The 22274-nt window shown below is 47.1% G+C and overlaps 1 protein-coding gene across 2 annotated transcripts in view; it reads right to left on the bottom strand.

Moving 5' to 3' along the window:
- The window catches only part of PHF1 (PHD finger protein 1), a 959509-nt gene that overhangs the window by 784998 nt on the left and 152237 nt on the right, over nt 1–22274 (bottom strand). For both annotated transcript variants that reach the window (XM_085623702.1, XM_085623708.1), the window contains exon 3: nt 6618–6699. In XM_085623702.1, coding sequence (XP_085479828.1) covers nt 6618–6699 — 82 coding nt within the window. The remainder of the gene's footprint in view (nt 1–6617; nt 6700–22274) is intronic.

The following is a 22274-nucleotide window of genomic DNA, read 5'->3' as shown; positions in this document are numbered from 1 at the left end:
TGAAGATAAGCACCTAGTTCTTCTGATGGATACCTCTACCAGCAGATTTCTCACATCTGAATAGGGGGTTAAAAGGTGGACAGAGCAAAGGATAGGCCCAAATCAGGGAGGAAAAAACGCTTGCGTTTGTAGGATGAGATTGTCAGGAAAGAAGCATTGTGTATGGAGGGCAGACGCTTACATATTACGCCGATGTAAACAACCAAAAAACACTGTCATGGTGGTCAACAACTGCAATTGGCAACTATGCAGAGGCTCAAAAGGAGCACCTATCAAAAAGGTTAAAACCAAATTCCAAACTTATTGGGGCATGATAAACAGTGTTGGAAGAAACATGTTTGACTCACCTTTAAAAATCTAACAAATACCAGAACTATTTGAATAAAGACTTCCGATCCAGCAGAAAGAGGAAAGCCAATAAGCAAGCTCTGTACCCCTTGACCATGGCCACGGAAAAACACTGCCAGACCAGGAAAAGTGCAAAATGGCAGTTATGATTTACAGAACAGCCTGCCATAAATTTGTGCTCTCTTAAGACTGAACCGATTTAAGAACATAGACGCCCCTACTCAATCTTCATGCAAGAAGGTGTAAGCTATAGACACCGGGGTGTAGAATGTGTCCACCCAACTGGGAGAGAAGGTCTACCCTGAGAGGAAAATGGAGCACAGCAAACACAAAGAGGTGTATAAGATTTCTGTACAATTACCTTCTCGGCCAAACCCGGGCAATAAGAATGACCCAGCCATAGCAAATTTCCGTCAGAACCTGAGAAATCAAGGGTATGTGAGGAAACCACATAGTGAAGCTGAATCCTCCACTTGAACTACAACAGATGCTAGAGGGCACCAAACATCTGGCAATGGGTTTTGGCTTATGCAGCAAAAAGAGCTCAGGGAGGTGACCAGTTGGAAAAAGATGTCCACCTCCAGATAGAAACTTGTGGTCGGCAAGGGGATGCATACATGGACCCTTGTGTTCAGCGAACCAGGCAGATGATTGGTCACCATTCACAACCCCTGTTAATGTGCCCATGCCCAAAACCTCACACCTCCTTTTGATTGATGATTTATCACATTGCAGTAGTATTGTCAGTTTACAATGAAGGGAAGAGAGGAATGCCTTGAGCGCCATCTCTGCTCCTCTGGCAACCAGAGGCTTCTGATATCCATGTCCCCCAGATATGCGCCCCACTCAAAGGTGGGCATCTGTCATCACCGTGGTCACTGTCAGAGGGGGACAGAAGAACTTCCCCTGTGGTAGGTTCTCCTGGCACCCACCAGCGCTATTCTGCTACAACGTTCCTGGAGATCACAATGGAGTCTGGCAGTTTAATGTGTGGACCACTGACCGCTGAGGCACCACTGGAAGGCTTTCATGTCCCAGTGTGCATGCATGACCACAAGGAAGCAAGAAGCCAACATACTAAGCAGGTGCTGGAATCCATGCTCCCAAGTGAAACATCTGAATTGTATCCTGGATGTACAGGATCCTCTTTGGAAGAGTAAAGTTTCAGAGTAATGTATCCAGTACCAACCCTATGAACAGGAGGTGCTGCGAGGGCTCCATGCAAGACTGACTTGCCAAACAGCAGGAACAGTGTCATTTGAAGGTGGTGCGAAACCATCTGCGGAGACCTTTGCTTCGAACTACAAGACGGCCAGGTACGGATATATCAAGATTGCCAAACTTCATGAAGTCTTGAGGTGCTGATGCCAACCTAAAATAAATAACCATGAACTGGAAGCGCGAGGATCCCACCATGAATTGCAGAGACTTCCTGTATTACTGCAGGATCAGTATATGGAAATACGCGTCCTACAAGTTAAGGGACACCATCCAGTCTTCTGCACCTGGCACCAGAAGGAGCTAAACCAGGGACAGCACCTTGAACTTTTCCTTGCACTGATGCAAGTTCAGAAGCTTGAGGTTCAGGATCAGACAAAGACCACTATCCTTCTTGGGATGCAGGAAGTACAGAGAATAGCAGCCCTGTCCATTTCCCTGCCCCAACTCCAATTCACCCTTCTGCAGCAATGCTGCCACCTTATGTGGAAGTAGCCAGAGATGGTCATCAAATGGAAGGGATTGCTGGTGTGGTAAATGGATGGGTTGCTGCGCGAAGAGTAGAGTATACTCGATTCCACAATTTGTAAGACCCATTGGTCTGAAGTTATGGCCTTCCGGCATGCAGAAAGGAGTATATCCATTCCCCCACCACCTATATTTGCTCCTTTCTGGATAAACTACTGTGACTTCACTGGTGGGGTAGAGTAAGAAAGGGAAGAAAGCTATTTCTGTTGACCACATCCTTTTCCCCTGCCCTTATATTGGTGGACAAACGGATTCTGCAGTTGTTGCTGGGCGGCTGGGACTAATGGCCGCCACCTATAATGAAAGCTCTTAAAGAAGCCCTATACCTTTGCTGGAAGACTGTAATCGCCAATTATGTAGCTGTGGCGCCACCCTCCTCGAATCGTTCCAATGTGGCATCTGCCTTCTGCCATCAAGTGGCATATCCATAAAAGCGGTCTGGGCCTCGCCAGAAAATCGTGACAAGCTCAATGAGGCGTGCCATGGCTCTGGCTTTGCAATAAGCTGTATCCTGACCTGTATTTAGTTGGGATGAGATGCACGTGAGAAATGGCCCTGCACGTACTGTGGGAAATTAGCGAGGATGATTGCGTTTATATCCCAGGGGGCATGGGAGTAACATCCAACAAGTCAAGCAGCATTAAGTGAAGCGTAATACCAGATTGTCTGCTGAGATCACAATCTTACCCATTTCCTGAAGCGTTTTAGATTCCATACCACCAGGATGAGTAGGAAATGCATAGAGGCCCGAACCTCTAAGCTGTCCAGTGATACATGAACAGACAGAATGGCCAGATCTACAAGCACCAGCCTATAGAGCCTCACCAATGTACAGCTTACTGTGAGACATGTCATAGGCCAAGGCTCCTTAACAGCCTCCAAGAGGGCCTCATTAAAAGGAAGCAATGGCTCCACTGATGCTGTTCGTGAGAACGACCGAATGAAGAGGCAGCATCAAACCACTGCCTTTTAAAGGACAGCGTGGAAGAATGCGATTATAAGGAACAAGGAGACCCTAGGAGTCAGAAGGGACCAAGGGTGTAAACATTATTATAAAGGAACAGTGGTCCCATTCAATTCGAGTAAATTAAGGTGCCACAATTAGTACAATGAAAAATTGGGTTTTATGTTGGAAGACAATGCAGAAATAACTAGAAAATTACAGTGAATAGTGAGAAAAGTAAAACAGTGAGTGAGTTGGTGGCAGGGTAATAGGAAATCAGCCGATTTCCGGTACCCAGGCAAGTGATTTAAGAGGTGACTTTTTGGTGCTCAAAGGTAATTGTTAACAAAAAGTCAGTAAAACATTTCATACTCCGACATTTCAATTTGCAATACACTGGAGTTTAGAAATGGTTGTCGACGACGTTTCGATCCCTTAACGAGTGGTGGGATCTCTTCAGGACAAGAGAATGACAATTAATTGCCTGGGAGGTAGCCTAGTGGGGAGGGGGAGAAAAATAACAATATGCAAAGTTAGGAAGAGAGCATAGGAAGAGTAAAAGAAGGCGAAGGGAGAGTGGATTAAATTAGTAATATGCGGGAAGAGAGGAGTGTCAAAAAGGTGGTGCAGAGAATTAATTCATCAAGGTGGAGGAGACTTACAGTGCCTGGAATTATCCATTTGAGTTCCTCTTTGTTGAGGACAGATGCAATATTCATGTTCCTTGAGGACTGTGTGATAACGCTGATCACCTGCCATGTCAAGTCGTCCTCGGTATGATTAAGTTGTGTGAAATGTTCAACAAGAGGAGCGTTAGCCGTCTTGCAGCGGATTCTGCTTCTATGTTGACAAATGCGAATCCTGATTTTCTGCGTAGTTTGTCCCACATAGATCAGACAAACGACGAACATGAATATTGCATCTGTCCTCAACAAAGAGGAACTCAAATGGATAATTCGCTGTGATAGCCATCACTCTGGACTGAACCGACTTGAGGACTGGTCTAATCTACTCTAACCCTTGAATATCTCCAAAGTGTACATTTAGCCCTGCGCAATTTGACTGAAATGTTCTCTGTAATTTTATGTACCAAGAACTGAGCATGTTTCCGGCCTTTCCATGCCCTATACCCCTTTTCTTTCCACTCCTAATTTTTATAACTGAATAATTGTAACACTATACTAACAAATCCCCCCTGTCTTCCTTTTCTCAACTGTTCCTCGACCCTCATCCTGAGGCGCCACTCTTCGTACAACTTTTTCCTTCCTTACATCTTCCCTATCTGTTCTTCCTTCCCATTGACATATCTCCATGGGCGACCTTGACCATTCCATCATGGCCGCCTTCATATCCTACCCCACCGTGGCCCTCTTCACTTTCGATCACTGGGCGGTTCTATTTCCTAGTGCACTTCCGTCCCATTGAGGCTCCGTTCACACAGCCCGCACCTTGACGCTTAGCCGGATCCTCGCAAGCTCCTCAGGTGAGACACACTTGCTCGGTTCCTTCCTCTTCCCTTATATTACTCGCCCATCCTCACTCAATTCCCTCCCTCCACCCCACAGGTTTATCGCGGTATTATACGGGTTGCAACGGAACTATCGACTATCTTCCGTGCTTACATTATCCGGGCTACCGCCCCACGGTGAGTTTATTTCCTCGTGTCCCGTTACCATCACTCCACCCCCCACCCCCTCCTTGCTCACTATCCCTCCCTTCTCCCCACAGGCTGTAATTTTCCGAACGCTTCGACACGTTCGGTCGGGCTGCCTCGGAACTCCCTTCGTAATTCAGCATAGACCTGGCTCGCATCTGAAGGACCATTTTTACTTCTCCCATTGATCCACCGTTACCTTGGTAAGCCCTAGCCCGCCGTTTTCTCCCCCTAACCATGCATTCAGGCACTTCCTCACCTCCTCCTAACCCTCCATTTCCCCTGCAGGCTCACTTCTCCGCCCACACGGAACTGCAACATCCTTCGAGCCCCGGTCTGAGACAATTTCTGACGGGCCAATTTTTCTATTCAAGTGTCTCACCTTAATTCTGGTAAGCCTCAGCCCGATTCTCTTCTACTTGCACCCTGCGCTCCCGCACTCCTCGAACTAACCCAACCAACCCCTCCCCCCCCCCCCCCCCCCGCCCCCGCCTTGATTCTCCCTCTCTCCTACAGGCTCCATTTCCCGCCTACACCTAATTCTACGGATTCCGGACTTCAACACTAACATTCTCTAGTGTTGGTTTTGACGCGTTTGCGCATCACACACTACCAATTGTGGTTCATCTTCTTCCCGTTCCGGGCACTGTAAGTCTCCTCCACCTTGATGAATTAATTCTCTGCACCACCTTTTTGACACTCCTCTCTTCCCGCATATTACTAATTTAATCCACTCTCCCTTCGCCTTCTTTTACTCTTCCTATGCTCTCTTCCTAACTTTGCATGTTGTTATTTTTCTCCCCCTCCCCACTAGGCTACCTCCCAGGCAATTAATTGTCATTCTCTTGTCCTGAAGAGATCCCACCACTCGTTAAGGGATCGAAACGTCGTCGACAACCATTTCTAAACTCCAGTGTATTGCAAATTGAAATGTCGGAGTATGAAATGTTTTACTGACTTTTTGTTAACAATTACCTTTGAGCACCAAAAAGTCACCTCTTAAATCACTTGCCTGGGTACCGGAAATCGGCTGATTTCCTATTACCCTGCCACCAACTCACTCACTGTTTTACTTTTCTCACTATTTACTGTAATTTTCTAGTTATTTCTGCATTGTCTTCCAACATAAAACCCAATTTTTCATTGTACTAATTGTGGCACCTTAATTTACTCGAATTGAATGGGACCACTGTTCCTTTATAATAGCGTGGAAGAATGCGCCAGGCGCTTTATGGTTTCAGTGATGTCACTAATTGTACTTCCAGCGTCACCATGGAGCTGTCTGACGTAACAGCGCAACAGAGTGGTGTAAAAGTTTCCAGATCCAGTATGGTGCCTCAGATATTGAAAGGTGACGAATCTGCAGCTAAGGTTTTATGAGAATATCCTCTATTCCTCACACAACACAGTCACAACCATCCCTTGGACTCCTTCAGTCCACATATAACTTCCACCTCAATGTAGTCTCACTAATCTACTCAAACCACTCCTGCTCTATGTCCATACTTCCACCCCTTAACCCATTCACTCTTCTTCATTCCCAGCCATCTCCCCTTCAGCTCCTGCACTACCCGTTTAACCCCCGTTCCTCACTCTCCTGTCTCAACCTGCCTCATCCACTATTTCTCTGTACAATCTCTTGTTTTTTCGTACTCAGGCTGCTTCTCTGCCCTCCAAACAAATACTCTTCTTGCTCACCCACAGTACCTATGTTCTTTCTCCTCCTCATCCCCATTTATCTACTGACACTGCACGTACAAATAAGCCACATACAGATGAACCCCACAAGTGCAAAACATTAAATAACACACCATATCAATAAGAAAGCACACCACACACATAATGCAAACCAATTTCACAAGCACCGCACAAAAGAAATCTGCACCTTACATAAAATCATAATGAAAGAGTAATAGGTGTACTTACGAGGGTTAATGTCCTTCCAGAGAACAAGGAACTGTGAGTTATCTTCGAATCTTACTAAACACGTTTCCTGCTCGCTGTCCACCTGCATGCAGGGTGAGAAATAGATCAGATGTGTGAGATGTGAGCAGCCAGGTATTCGCTCTGGCAAAAACCAACTGATTCAAAAGGCAAGGGTGCTTGGGCTCTTGAAAGCACAATACGGGATTGGAGTGAGATGCAACACATGCAAGTTTTTGCCCAGTATTTTGTGCTTGTCAACATCACATCAAGAGCATTTGAGAGCATATTTTATTGCACTGTACAGGCAGCACACACCACAAACAAAGCTGTCCTAGATTTCAAGGTTGAACTGTGACACTAGAGCTGTGATACATGCTGCACTAACTAAGCTAGAGACTCAAGTCTTCCACAGCTGTGGAAGCATGTTCCCACTGTCTTGGAACCGAGAGGGGCACTTAGCCCCTCGGATGAGACTGCCAACACAAGCAAAGGATTTGTGCAAGCCATCATGTGATTATGTGGGAGGTACTGCAGGATTTTACTAATCCAAATCCCTTCAGCCTAAGAATTGAAAGTCCTTCAATAAGAAGACACCAAAGAGCTGGTTCCCAAGAACTCGAAGACCTCTGATGTATAGCAAGGAGAGTCCTTTGAGTGGATTTGTCAGGATTGTTTAGTAATGGTAAAGTCTAGAACAATTGCTCCGAATGGAATAAACACAGCAAATTCTGCAAGTAACTGCTTTCAAGCATCTGAAAAATGCTTTCAGGACATTGCCAAGGTTCGATTCTAAAAGCAATTCAAAAATTCCAGTACTTTATAGATTGGTTGTAGGAATTGCAGTTATAATTTTTTTTAAAGAATAAACTGGTGGCAGTGGTTTTTAGGGGGAGATAACAGTGAGGCAAAATGCTTTTCGGGGTCATAAATTTTGGAAGATGTAGAGCATCCACCAAAAAGCAACAGATGCCCTTTAAACCAGACTTGCTGTTCTACCATTCTAGTTAGGGGAAGCACTAGGTTTTTGATGGCAGAGTCTTAATAGTCTGCACTTGTGGAAACCTTTGACAGACGCCACATCTACCAAAGAACTGTCACTCAATGTATGTCAGAACATCTACTCTAGTTAGGGTTGGTTGCCTTACATACTTTTTCTGTTTGGGACCCCCCTTTCCACAAAACTCTCAGCACATCAAGGCCATTATTCTTTTAACTTTTCATTGACACCACAACAGGAAACGCTGTAAAAAGACTACCAGAATGTCCAGCTTTGAAGTTGACATCAAGGCCACTATTTCTGTGCCACCTCCATGCGCTGACGTCTTCTTTCTAACCTCTGTCCACGTCGTCGGACGTAGAGTGCATAGAAACCAGAATGAGCTAGGGATCTTATGAATAGATCATTTGAGTCCATCCCACAGAATAGAGCTGAGGGTAGTTAGGGAATCTGAAGTTAGATGGAGTCTCTACTAGAAAAGGTGTTACCGAAAGTAAGAGACTTATTATTCTGATGGAACTTCTAACCATAGTTCCCTCACCATGTAAATAGATACCAAAGCAGTACTTCCCAAGGTGGGGGGTCTGTATAAAGGCTCAGACCTGGAAATCCTGCAGGACAGACCATGTTAAGTTCCCATCCCGCCAGACCTGCTAACCAGGCGACTGAGCTTCGTGAATGTGTGGAGAATCGCCCACATAGCAGCCAGGCAGACATCCAAGACTGGCACACCGCATGCCAGCCCAGTGGTAACAGCATTCATTCTGGTGCAGTGAGTGTGTAAGCCTTCTGAGGGCTGCTTCTGGACTAGTTCATAGCGGATCTTGAAGCGTAAAGCAATCCACTGGGAGATGGACCTCTTTTGTACCACTTTCCCCTTCTTTGCTCCAGAGAATGCCTCAAAAGGTTTATTGTCCAATTGATGGTCTCTAGTCCAATCAATGTAAATACTGAGGCTCCTAGGATTAAGACAGTGAAGCCAATATTCCTCCTTAGAAGGGTGAGGCAGAGCGCAGAAGGCCAGCAAGGTGATGGACTGCCCACTGAGGATTGGCGTAACCACCTACGACAGGAATGCCGCTTTTGACCAGAGGACCAATCTGTCACGGTAGAACGATGTGTATGGCTGTTGGACTGACGGGACCTAGAGTTTACTCATTTGCCACCTGCTGTTGTGAGGCGTAGAGGACTAACGTGCATTGGTTCAAAAGGAGTACACATTAGGTCAGAACCAAATTAAGGTCCCCCTAAGACCTCACAAAAGGTGTTAGCTAGAACATGTGGATTAGCCCTTTCAAGAAACGGATTACTACATGTGTTTAAAAACAGATGGATGAACTGGCAAATGTAAAAAGGCTAAAAGGGCCACAAGATAACCGTTAACTGTTGCCACAGCAAGACCTTGCAGATAAACAAAACAACAAGATGTCAGACAACTTTGTATCTAACAGTTGGGTGTTACGTTGGGAACGTCAGACACCTAACTTCTCCCAGCATCTTGCGTATAGAGTTTTGGTGGATGGACCCCAGGCTGCCAAAATGATTCCAACTACTTTGGGAGCGGTGAAGGGCCAGATGCAGGACCAGGCCCTACTGCTACCATAGGACATCTCACTGAAGGAGCAGCCGCATCAGAAGATCAATATCTCAGGAAAAATCCAAAAGAGTGGGAAGAGGGGCGCATGAAGGTCCAGCAAACACACCCTAATAAGGCTATGTGGGTCAAAGGAGTATGCAGTTCCTAAAGAGAAACAAAAAAGGAAGGAACTGAATAGGTTGGCGGTAACCTGAGACACCAGATCCGGGGATACGATTGCTCAGGAGCAAGAGCCCTCGCAAACCCAGTAGGGTGTCATGCTTCATCAGCAGACAGCAACTCGTTGGGCCGGAGCTGCAATGTCCAACAGGCCCCACGAGACAGCCCTTTGCCAGAGTTCTTTTGTTTTATTTTTGCAGATGTGAAGAGTGAGATGAAGTGTAAAGTGTGAGACTGTGAGTAAACTGCAGTAATATGTGGTTAAAAAATAACTAAGGGATACCCAAATTTATTTAATATTTAGATCCAACCTAGCTCAGGAAGTGACATTTAAGAGAAGGTCGACATGTTTCTTGCTTATTTATTGTCAAATCTGATCATGGCAACTCATCAGGACCGGGATCCTAATCTACTTCCTAAGATTCACTAAGAATATCTCTGCTGAGAGACTCCCCTTCCTTGAACTACTGATCTGCCTTGAAGAAGGACGGCTACATATCACCCCCTACAGGAAGCCGACGGACTGTAACAGTCTGTTCCGGTATGACAGCCATCACCCTAAACATTTGAGAGACAACATGCCCTTCGGGCACACATACTTTGGCAGAGAAGTCACATGCTAATTGCAATTCCAAAAACTGCATCTACATTATCACCTGCCCTTGTAACAAATGCTATGTAGGCATGACCACCCATGGAGTGAGGCTCAGAATCATGGAACACCGCAGCGGCATAAGCTGTAAACAGACTACTACCAGAATAAGCACTCATTTTATTGACACACAGCGTGCTCCTGACGATTTGCGAAGGACAGCCTTGGAGGCACACATTCAGATGAACAAAAACACCCTTTTTCGTAGGAAACAAAAATTGAATTTTCGATTGGCTACACATAAAACAGGGCTCAGCGATGATATCCCCAGAGTTGAGTCAATTGCTTAAAGATGCAATCAGGACTCTCCATATACTTCTCTCCACATTTGACACTGAGCTTTGATAAGAGCTCTTCTGTATGCCCTTACACTACCCCCTGATGAACATACACCTAGACAGAGTTTTCTAGGACACTGTCACTAGATGACCATATACTTAGACATGGTCACGTAGGACACTCTCCCTGTGTAGGACCTTTGTTGGTATTATGGTTGTAGTTTGCAGTGCGCATTTTAGAGACCAGTGCCGTGGTACTTCATTGGTCCTTAATGGCAGACCATTCCTCATGCTACCATATTGCACCATGACTCCGCTTCCAATATGTCGCTTACAGACAGATGGACACACCGTCACACGTCTTAGTATTGTGCAGCATTACGATGGCCATGGGAAAATACCCACCTGTTCTCTGTGAATATTTGCTCCCTTTTAGGTGATTATTAAATCTATAGATGCCATAATCACTCGTGGATTACTTATTTGCTATAAGCCTCGGACTGCACCATTTCTTTATTATTTTTCACTTTTCCTAAGAAACGTGCTACTTCTATGATGGTTCTTGCACTGGAACCATTGCTTCTGCGAAGTCCCACAGTCTCCAGCATCCTAACACCTGTCCCTAATAAGCACTCTCATGTTTGCTACTAAACGCCGCCCTGCTCTGTCTACCAGTTACCTTCGTGATGGCAGAGGTCAGGGTAGGTCTTTTGCAAAGTGAGCTCCTGATCACCATGAGTACTGGACCAGTTGCATACTCTCCCTTTGATGCGCCAAGAGCCTGACTCGGCCCTTGAGTAGTCGCTGTCCATTTTGTGTACTCTTTCTCTCAGGTTGCTTATACGCCAGTGAACATCTTTCCTGCCACTTACTGTTGTGGTACAGCAACCCTCCTTATATGGTAAGCCTCACTGTTTGTGACACAGGCCTTTCACCTGCATTACTGTCCCTGAAATGTGCACTGTGGTTTAGTCACCAATATGTGTGTCTGTTTTCTGTACGTGTGTTTATATCTTTACGCAAGATCCTGACATTGGGTCAGTTCATACCTGCACTATTAGGGTGTGTAGGAGAGTAGGGTCTGCTTTCTATGTTCACTCCCACTTTTTGCTTTTGCTTCACTGGTTTTCGACTTAGATGTGGCTGTGGGCCTGCTAAACAGACCCACAGCCCAGCTGTTCTCTCTCTAAACTGATACTATGTACTTTAGGTGCATAACCCAATTGGATAGGAGCACCTTATTGGCCCCTGTACAGTGTACCTTAGGTACCCAGGGCATAGGTGTACCCTAGGCCTACCAGGGGCTGCAGCATGTATTATGCCACCCCTGGCCTGGCCTTCCATTATGACACAACTGGCTGATCACTCAGCTGGGGCAAGGTCGTGTAATCACCCCTTGCTTAGGTGTAGTATTCCTATACCTACCTTATATATAGACACATGTGTACCTATCAGCCACTCCTATGGCAGGCCTCAACAATCCTGGAGGCAGAGTGCTTGGTAACATGTGAGATGGTGCTCTAGCATGAGCTGAGCCTGTCTGCAGCTTTCGGAACCATGTCCTTATAGCTGTTCTATGATATAGCCTACCATATACTCTTAAAGTACCTTATAATCTTAAACGGTTATGGTAACTATGGTTTGGCTTTATCGAAACATGTCGTGTAAGGTGTCTAACACTTTGGAATAATACCCCCATCCCATTTCTGGCAATGAGGATATTATTCCTCCCTTCTAGAGGGAGAAGACATGTTGAAACCTACTTACCCGGTTAAAGTTAACCAGAGCCCCAGCATCACAAAATGGATGCTGCTGCCACAGACACAAGTCTGACCTCCTGCTGCTGGGAGTCCTTCCAGCGAGGGAGGCTTGGACAATAAGTTTCCTGCCTTGGGAGGTGCGAGCACCACCCCAGACAGGAGTTAGTGTATTGGGGCAGGGAGGGATGAAAGAAACTAGACACCTCCTGGGGCACACAAGGTGTCCCATGCATAGTCGAGTTCAAACCGGTGCTGGGGCACTCCAGCCCCAGCTCTGGCGCGAAACTGGACAAAGGAAAGGGGGTGTAGCCACTCCCCTTCCTGGTCCCACCCATAGGAGGGACCTTGCAGGTAGCCCAGCCCACTAGCCCAGTATATCAGTAGCTAGCTGAGCCCTGCTAAATTAGATTATCCTGAATCTGCAACTTGAACAGAAACTCTGGACCTTCGACATTCGACCTCAGGAAGAAGACTGAAGAAATCTCCCTTGTGGCCAAGGAGTGACCACCCTGGGCAACCAGGCACTATCCAGCGACCGCTGCTTGCTTTGCGACTGAATCCTACGAGGGACGACTGCAGAGACTGACCAGCGCCGAGACTTCCAGACACCTCTGAACCAGATCCACATCTCCAGCGAAGCTGAGACCCGTGGAGGCGACGAGGGACATGGGACCGGCGACTTGGGAAAAGTGGCTAGTAACTGACTAGCGCGACTTCCGAGGCTCCCTCGAGGCTGTGCTTGGGGAATTGAGAAGCCCCACTCCCGAGCACCATCTGCAAAGAAGACCAGCCCCCCCACACTTCACGTGTTCTGCGTGGGGCCCTTCTGCATCTGAGTTGCTCGACGTGTTGTCCGGTTGCTGGCCCGTTGGCTAGTAACCTCTGCGACGACGAACCTTTGTTTTCACCTTGCTGGTCCGGCTCCTCCAGACTGGCACCCGCTCCTCTGTGAAAGAGAAGCACCCCAGACCTTCCTGATCTGCACCAGAAGCAAGTCCTCCATCCTGCGTGGGTTCCGCTTGCCAAGGCTTGTTGGGTCCTGACTCGACTTCGACGACGCCGACAGCAAGAGCCTTCGTGGGACAGCTCACCTCCTGGTCCTGGTCGTCCTCCTCGACGTCTCCTGGTACCCGTGGCTGCTGCGACAAGCTTCACCTCTTCACCTGCATCTTCACGACATCGCCCGGTTCCTTCCCGGCTCCTGGCTGGTGACCTAGACTCTGTCCCTTCTGCTTGCAGGTTCCTTCCTTCTTGATCCCCACCTTGGGATCCACCGGACACTCTTCACTGACTGCCTGTCAGCAACTTTCCTTCAGGCATCCATAGAAGTCAACGACGAAACCAGACGCAAGTTCACACCTATGCACCCGCAGCCCGTGGGCAAGGTAACTTGGGTACTTCGGTGCTCACAAGGGTATTGACTATCCTAGGGTCTAGTTTCCGAGTCTCGACTCTCTAGCTGCATCAGAAGTGTCCTTAAACTGTTAATTTCTAACTGCTAGTAATTCTATCGACTTTTACGCATTACGCGTGAGTGTTTCCACTGTGCACCTGAATCCCGTGGGCCTCCCACTTCCTAACCTTTGGTAGTATAGTGTAGCCCCAGCGATTCCCTAGGCCTATCCTGTGTTCGTGACAGTGGTCCTTATACCACTTACTTCGTATATGGTTTGCGTGGCCCCTAGGGCCTAACTGTATTACTTACCTGTGTGACTTAATGTATGCTTAAATAAGACTGTGTTTTACTTACCTCAAATCTCATAAAGAGTGCTGAGGGTTTGACTAGAATAAATACATTCTATTTTTATATATATCTGTTGTGGTGTCCTTTCCTTTGGTATTCAAGGGATTACATAAGGTATAACAGCTGGCTTCACATGCCATTCAGAGTTTAGCCTAAGACTGCTCTTGTCCATGCTACCACTAGGATAGCTGGTCTATAAGGTTGACTTTACAACCAATCCCCATAAGGGTTGTTTGGACTGATACAAGGTGCACACTAGAATTAGTGACATCATATATCAGGCCAACTTCTCACAGGGTGGACCTGACCCCGGCATGCACATTCTTATACTGTACAGTATGCTACTGTCTGTCAAGACCTTTACTTGATTTATTTGTTGTTACTTTCTCCTTCGTTTTTTAATCCTGAAGGTATACTATATACTTATGTGAATGCCTTTGGGTAAGATTAATATATTGTGCATGCTTTGGCAACCCACATCAGGAGTAGATTTGAATCCCGGTCCAGATGAATTGCCATGATCAGTTTTAACAATAAATAGGCAAGAAACATGGCGATCTTTTAAATATCACTTTTTAAGCTGGTTTGGACATTGTATCTATTCCTAGCCAATCATTATTTTTGAATGATAACAAGAGAACCTATATATTAAATAAATGTGGGTATCCCTTAGTTATTTTTAACCACACATTAGACCAGTTTACTCAGTCTCACACCTGGCACTGCACCTCACTCTTCACATCTGCCAAAACAAAAGAAATCCGGCAAAGAGCCCCCTCGCGGGGCCCGTTGGGCATTGCAGCGCCAGCCCAACGAGGAGCTGCCCGATAATGAAGCATGGCACCCATCTGGGTGTGTGAGGACTCTAGTTCCTAAGCAATTAGATCCCTGGATTTGGTGTCTCAGTTTACCCCAACCTATTCCGTCCCTTCCTTTTTTACTATCTCTTCAGGAACTGCATGCTCATTTGACCTACACAACAAATGCTCAGGAACAGACATTCCACACCATCCTTGCCCAGTAAAGAACATCTAAGATGACTTGGGTCCAGTCTTTTTAAATACTCTGGACAGGAGAGGTAGAAGGAGAAAGGTATACACGAGTCCCGAGCACTAGTCCAGATCAAAGTCCTCTCTAAGGGAGAACTGCCTTGTGAACCCCAAGGTACAAAAGCTTAGGCACTGCGCGTTCTCTGCGGTAACTACTAGATCGAGCCAAGGTTCTCCCCACTGCTGGAAGATTCACTGTGCTACCTCAAAGTGTGACCACCGTTCATGGTGCGTTATGCAAAGTCAACTGAGTTTATCCACCTTGGCATTTAAAGATCCTACCAGATGCTGGGCATTCCAAAGAAAGATCTTGAGCATTCAGCCACCTCCAGAGACATAGATCTTCCTGGCTCTGAACCCCGACCCCACTCTGCAATGTTTGTTACAATGCCAAGTGGAGGTTTTGTTGTTTGTGAGAACCTGTACCCATTTCCCCTTGATGGTCTAGAGGAACGCTTACAGTGCAAAGCAAATCACTCACAACTTCAGCAGGTTGATGTGGAGGAGGAGGAGGCAAGTCCATGACGACACCAGAGTCCTTTTATCTCCACCTCTCACAGGTGGATTCCCCAACCCAGCAACAATGCATTCGTCATGACAGGTAGCTTTGGGTGGGGCAGAAAAAGGTGACTGCCACTGGTTGAGCAGCCATGACAGCAGGTCTTTCACAGACTCCTCTGACACCTGGATGGACTCAAATTGGTCCCTTGGTGCTGAGCCATTGAGACGTCAGATACCACTGCAGAACCCGCATGTTCCACCTGCCATGGTCCACGTGCAGGATACTGGAGGACAAGAGGCCAAGAAGCAGCTCTCACTGAGACCCAGGTCAAGGGCTGAAACATAAGGCTCATAGCTCAAATGTCCTGAGCTTGTTGGGGCAGGGGGAAGGCTCAGAAAAGCACGGTGTTCAGAATGGTTCCAATGAAGGGGATCCGTTGTGAGGAGTTGGGTGTCACTTTGGCTTGTTGATAGAAAAGAACAGCAATGTCAACAGGTCGGCCATCGTCTGGACTGACTGGGGCAAGTCAACCTTTAATAATAGCCAGTCGCTGAGGTATGGGTAGACTGGTATTCCCGGCTGCAACCACTACCATCACCTTCATGAACAACCGAGGGACACTGGTGAGACCAAAATGGAGCACGGAAAACTAAAATTGCTCATGGCAAAAGACAATATCCCTCACCTACCGTAACATCCCTCATAATTCCCCTGAACTTCTGACTACACTCGGGTAACACTGGGAGAGAGACACGGAACACTTGGATAACGACCAATGGCAGCAGGCTCTTGCTTACCCCAGGGAGGTGGCTATTAGACCCCGTTTTAAAGTAATACAACTCAAAATGCTGCACAAAACATACTTTGCCTGCACTACACTAGTCATAATGGAGGAGGTTGAATCAGCGATGTGCCGTAAGGGATGTTAGCCAGAGGCTCACATCCCTTTTTCCACATGTTATGGGAGTGTCCGGCGTTGCAATACTACTGTAAAAGGGTGATGTACATTATTCGGAATGTATGAACCATTACGATATCCGAATCGCCAAAATAGTGTCTTCCGAATATATGGGACGACATAGATCTAAATAAAGCAGAATGCCTCTGGGTAACACTAGGATTTATGGTTGCTAAGAGAAACATTGCCAAACTATGGAGGGATGCACTGACCCCTGCACTTAATAAATGGGTAATGGAAATGGACTTGTGCATGCTAGCGTAGAGAGGGGGCAGTTTATGAGAGCCGAGGCTGTCCCTATAAGTGGACTAAGGTGTGGGGAAATGGAATGCATACCGTGGGATGATCTGTGCACCAGTGGAGAAACGGGGTCTTATGGGTCGCTCTCGAGATGTGCAACTGGAGGAAGAAGACCTTGAGGAGGGCGGGAGAGGATAGGAATAATATTGATTGTATTTGTTGTCCTATTTAATTGAGATCGGACCATGGATTTCAATCTATGTCCTATGTTGTATTGTCACTAAACTACTCTGTTTATTTTTGCAATAAAAAGAGTTATATTTAAAAAAAAGAAAACGCTTGCGGCCCTCCTTGAAATCGAGGCCTACAGGACGGGAACATGAACCTGGGAGTCCAGCATGTCCAACACCAACATCCAGTCTCCTGGATTCAGTGCCTCAGTAGTGCATGATAACTCTGTAGTGATTAGGGGGAGAGAAAGAGAGGTCAGAATTGGCTGAATTAGTAGACTGACTGGTCATCAACATCTATCGGACTAATACTTCTAGAACGTTTGAGTATGAGGACAAAAAAGGAAAAATACTTACACAGCAATTAAAAATGTTGCAGGTTAAAAAACATCATGTTTTTGGTTTAACAGAAGTAGAAGATACAGCGGGCAAAGGATTGATACATCATATTTCAAATTAAGTATTTCATTTTCTATGGTATTGTAACAATGCTGATGGTTTTAATTATAATCGTTTGTCTGCTTATGTTAGCCAAAGTACTGCATCTTAGGACACGTAGTTTATAAAATAAACCTTTTAAACTTCACCGTGTCTCTGATTACTTTGTTGTGGATTGATATATGTATAATAGCGAACAGGTATTTCTGATTCCCACCATTCCTGAGAATACTCTAAGTCGCTTGTTCTGGGTTGTCTATACATTGGGACCTCCGAGATAATACGGATAACGAATGGGACACTGATGCTGGTCGGATAAGGGTTCTGGGTACTGAGGTGAGTTTTTGGTACACCACAATTCACTGAGGTCCTGGTTTCCTGCACATAGTTCTGTGCATGAGCAGAATCCCTGCAACATGGCGCACCTAACGTTTAGTCTATTGATGTGAAACGCCTTAGTAGCGCTTATATTAGTCCACAACACCCTCACTCTTGTTTCCGGATAACGGGAGTGACGGATTTCACCTACCTGTTAGTAACATAATAGGTTCATACAAGCTTGTAAATTAAAAAGGTTTTTTATATTTCTGAACCCGTGTGCTACGGTAAAATCCATTGTTGTTCTTCTCTGTGTCCTTATGGTGGTCGAAATTGCAGCGCATAGTCGTACGCCTTTGCGGCATTGTAGGAAGGTGGATATCTGACTATGGTTACCCCCAACTTTTATGCCTAGTGTCTAGCTGGTTTTTTCGACTTAGTTGGCCTGAGATCCTGCCATTCAGGGTCTCAGGCTGTCTGCTCTCTCTGTAAAATGGACTCCATGTACCCTAGGTACATACCCAATTGGTAAGGATCACCTTATTGGACCCTGTATAGTGTACCCTAGGTACCCAGGGCATAGGTGTACCCTAGGCCTCCCAGGGGCTGCAGCATGTATTATGCCACCCCTGGTCTGGCCTTCCAATCAGACACAACTGGCTGATCACTCAGCTGGGGCAAGGTCGTGTAATCACCCCTTGCTTAGATATAGTATGCCTATATCTGCCCTTATATATAGACACATGTGTACCTATCAGTCACTCCTATGGCAGGCCTTAACAATCCTGGAGGCAGAGTGCTTGGTAACATGTGAGATGGTGCTCTAGCATGAGCTGAGCCTGTCTGCAGCTTTCGGAACCATGTCCTTATAGCTGTTCTATGATATAGCCTACCATATACTCTTAAAGTGCCTTATAATCTTAAACGGTTATGGTAACTATGGTTTGGCTTTATCAAAACATGTCGTGTAAGGTGTCTAACACTAGGGAATAATACCCCCATGCCATTTCTGGACATGAGAATATTATTCCCCCCTTCTAGAGGGAAAGACATGTTAAAATCATACTTCAACTGTTAGCCTCTGACCAAAGCCTCAGCATCACAAAATGGATGCTGCTGCCACGACACAAGTCTGACCTCCTGCAGCTGGGAGTGATCCCAGCCAGGGAGGCCTGGACAATAGGTTTCCTGCTTGGGGAGGTGCTAGCACCTCTCCAGACAGCCTTTAGTGTATTGGGGCAGGGTGGGCTGAAAGGAATGAGACATGCCTGGGGCACACAAGGTGTTCCTTGCATAGTCCAGTTCAAACCGGCGCTGGGGCACTCCAGCCCCAGCTCTGGCGCGAAACTGGACAAAGGGAAGTGGGTGTAACCACCCCCCTCCCAGGTCCCACCCATAAGGCGTGACCTAGCAGGTATCCCAGCCCCCCAGATTAGTATAAGAGTGGGAGTTGGGCCTCAAGACTTTAGATTATCCTGAACCTGCAAAACTGAACAGAAACTCTGGACCTTCGACATTCGACGAAAGAAGAAGACTGAAGAATCTCCCTTGTAGCCAAGGAGTGGCTACCCTGTGCAAACAGGCACCATCAAGAGACTACCCTTTGCTTTGTGAAACGTTCGACGAGGAACCGACTACAGAGCCCGACCAGAGCCTTGATTTCCAGACTTCTCCGACCCTCATCCACATCTGCAGCAGAGCTGAGATCCGTGGAGGCGACGAGCGACGTGGGACCGGCTACCTGGGAAAAGTGGCTAGTAACTTACAGCGCAGCTTCTGAGGTACCCTCGAAGTTGTGCACCGGGGATTGAGAAGCCCCAACCCCAAGCACCAACTGCACCGAAGACCAGCCCCCCACACTCCACGAGTCCTGCGTGGGGCCCTTCAGCATTTTCCTGCTTGCCGCGTCTGTCCGGTTGCTTGCCCGCTGGCTAGTGGCCTTTGTGACGACGCTCCCTGAAATCTTCTGCGCTGGTTTGGCTCCTCCAGACTGGCTCCCGCTTCTCTGCAAAGAAGAAGCACCCCAGACCTTCCTGGTCTGCACCAGAAGCAAGTCCCTTGTTCTTCGTGGGTTCCGCTTGCCAAGGCTTGGTGAGTCCTAGTCCAACTTCGACGCCGCCGACAGCAAGAGCCTTCGTGGGACAGCTCGCCTCCTGGTCCTGGTCGTCCTCGACGCTTCCTGGTCCTCCTGGCTGCAGCGACCAGCTTCACCTTCACCTGCAACTCTTCACGACATCGCCTGGTTCCTTCCTGGTTCCACGTGGTCACTGGCTAGTGACCTTGACTCTGTCCCTTCTGCTTGCAGGTTTCTTCTCTTCTTGATCCCAGCCTTGGGATCCACCGGACACTCTCCCCTGACTGCCTGTCAGCATCTTTCTTCAGGCATCCATAGGAGTCGACGACGAAAACGACGCATCTTCACCCCTATGCACCCGCAGCCTGTGGGCTAGGTAACTTGGGTACTCCGGTGCTCATCAGGATAGGGACTATCCTAGTGTCTAGTTTTCAAGTCTCAACTTCCTAGCTACTCCGGAAGTGTCCTAAATCTATCTATTTCTAAACTGTAACATTGCTATTGACTTTTACGCATTACGCGTGAGTGTTTCCACTCTGCACACGAATCCCGTGGGCCTCCCACTTCCTAACTAACGCTAGTGTAGTGTAGCCCCAGCGATTGCCTAGGCCTAGGCCTATTCTATTTCCGTGACAGTGGTTCTTATACCACTTATTTAGTATATGGTTTGCGTTGCCCCTAGGGCCTAACTGTATTACTTACCTGTGTGACTTACTGTATGCATTATTAAGACTGTGTTGTACTTACCTCTAAACTCATAAAGAGTGCTGAGGGTTTGCTTAGAATAAATACACTTTATTTTATATATATATCTGTTGTGGTGTCCTTTCATTTGGTATTCAAGGGATTATATATGGTATCACAGCTGGCTTCACATGCCATTCAGAGTTTAGCCTAAGACTGCTCTTGTCCATGCTACCACTAGGATAGCTGGTCTATAAGGTTGACTTTACAACCAATCACCATAAGGGTATTTGGACTGATATAAGGTGTACACTATAACTAGTGACATCATACATCAGGCCAACTTCTCACAGGCATCATTTGACGCAGTATGGGGTACCGGACGATGGGATGGCCGTTATTTTTGTGGTGAGTGCTGATGGCTCCCACCCTTATGAGTTGTTTTGGGTGACGCTCCCGGCAGTGAATGCGGATGATAAAACGTTTCACTCGTATACTCCCACACGGGTCCCAGCAAATTATACGCCATATAGGACACTGGAGATTCCACTTTCAGCCTGGCAGCATAGCATTTGGTTTAATGGCGCCCTTCCCCATGCGGTTGCACCGGCTAGACTCGGCCCTTTGTCAATTCCAGGAGCCACATGGCCGGTGCTGGCCGGATTTACGCCTCACCCCCGCTATTTGACTATTGCGGTGGATGAATTGCGTACACTCCATACAGCCCTCATTAGGTTATATAGGGCTTTGGTTGCTTACGTTTCGCGCAATGTGCAGGTGGGGCAACTGCTGTTGCGGGTCTACCAGCTGGTCATCCTGCGGTTGTTATTAGCCCAGTCATAGTTAATTCGGTGATGGGTAAGCGCCCCCAGAATAAGGACGATTTGTCTTATTGGCTTGCCGAGAAATTTGACCAACTGGAAGCAGTGTTTCCACACTCTATGACGGTGGAGAAACACAGAATCCTCACCATAAGTTTACCGAAAGACTTGGTCCCGGAAGTGTCAGATTGTGACACCTGGGGTAAGGTTTTTGCCGCGGTCTATTCGAAGTGTTTTGGCACTCCGTCTATGGCCGTGCTCCCCTCCGTTATTAAACGTGTTCAAGATAATCACGGTCCGGAGGCGGCAGTTGAGTTGGGAATGTAAATTGTCGGAGTGTTCGACGTAGTTGCCTCTCTCGTCCTTGGAAACCTCAAAGGAGATGCGGTACAATTCCAAGTGGCTAATGGCCAAGCCCGCGTCGATGAACTCGATAAGCCGAAAGAGTTGCCTAAAATTATTGCGGAGGCGTATAGAACTATTGGCCGCAGTAGTTTAGGGGTTAAACCAACTATAGTCATTCCTGACCTGATACAACAAACTAAGGTGAGCTCGTCTGCTAAAGACGATCGTCCTAATTTTCCAAAGCAAAATTGGCGACAAAAGAAACAGGGAAAGCAGCAGCAGAAGCAGGGGTCTCGTCCTGCGTCTCCCACTCAGCCACCTAGTGAGCGCACATACGATTTGCGCGATCGCACTAGTATTAAGTCACCTGATAGATTTCAGGTTACTGAACGTTCTCCTCGTTCTTCACAGGAAACATTGGCCTCGCAGTCCGGTGGAGGAGAATGTGGCAAAGGTCGGGGTGCCCAGCAAGGTCGTGAGCAACCCCGTCAGGCTGAAGGTAGAGGCAAGCAAGATGAGTTTGCACGTCAACGTCCCCCGTTTCAAAAGAAGAAGGTTGCTGCATTAACAGCAAGGTATGCCACAGATAGTACGGACGCAGCTTCAGAACCTGACATGGGCGATAACGCTGCTCGACAGCGCGGCGGAGGTTACAGTAGTGCGGGAAGCACTACGTCCATATCTGGACGCGACAGCAACTGACACGTTCATTACTGTAGAAACTGCGGATACTAGAGTGGCTCCCCCTGACAGACTATATGACATAGTCCTCTTAATAGAAGGGGACATACAACGCACAATACAAGGGATT

The sequence above is a fragment of the Triturus cristatus genome, chromosome 1_1, assembly GCF_964204655.1.
Source record: "Triturus cristatus chromosome 1_1, aTriCri1.1, whole genome shotgun sequence".
In the NCBI taxonomy this organism is placed as follows: domain Eukaryota; kingdom Metazoa; phylum Chordata; class Amphibia; order Caudata; family Salamandridae; genus Triturus; species Triturus cristatus.
This window is presented reverse-complemented; position numbering and strand designations above follow the sequence as displayed.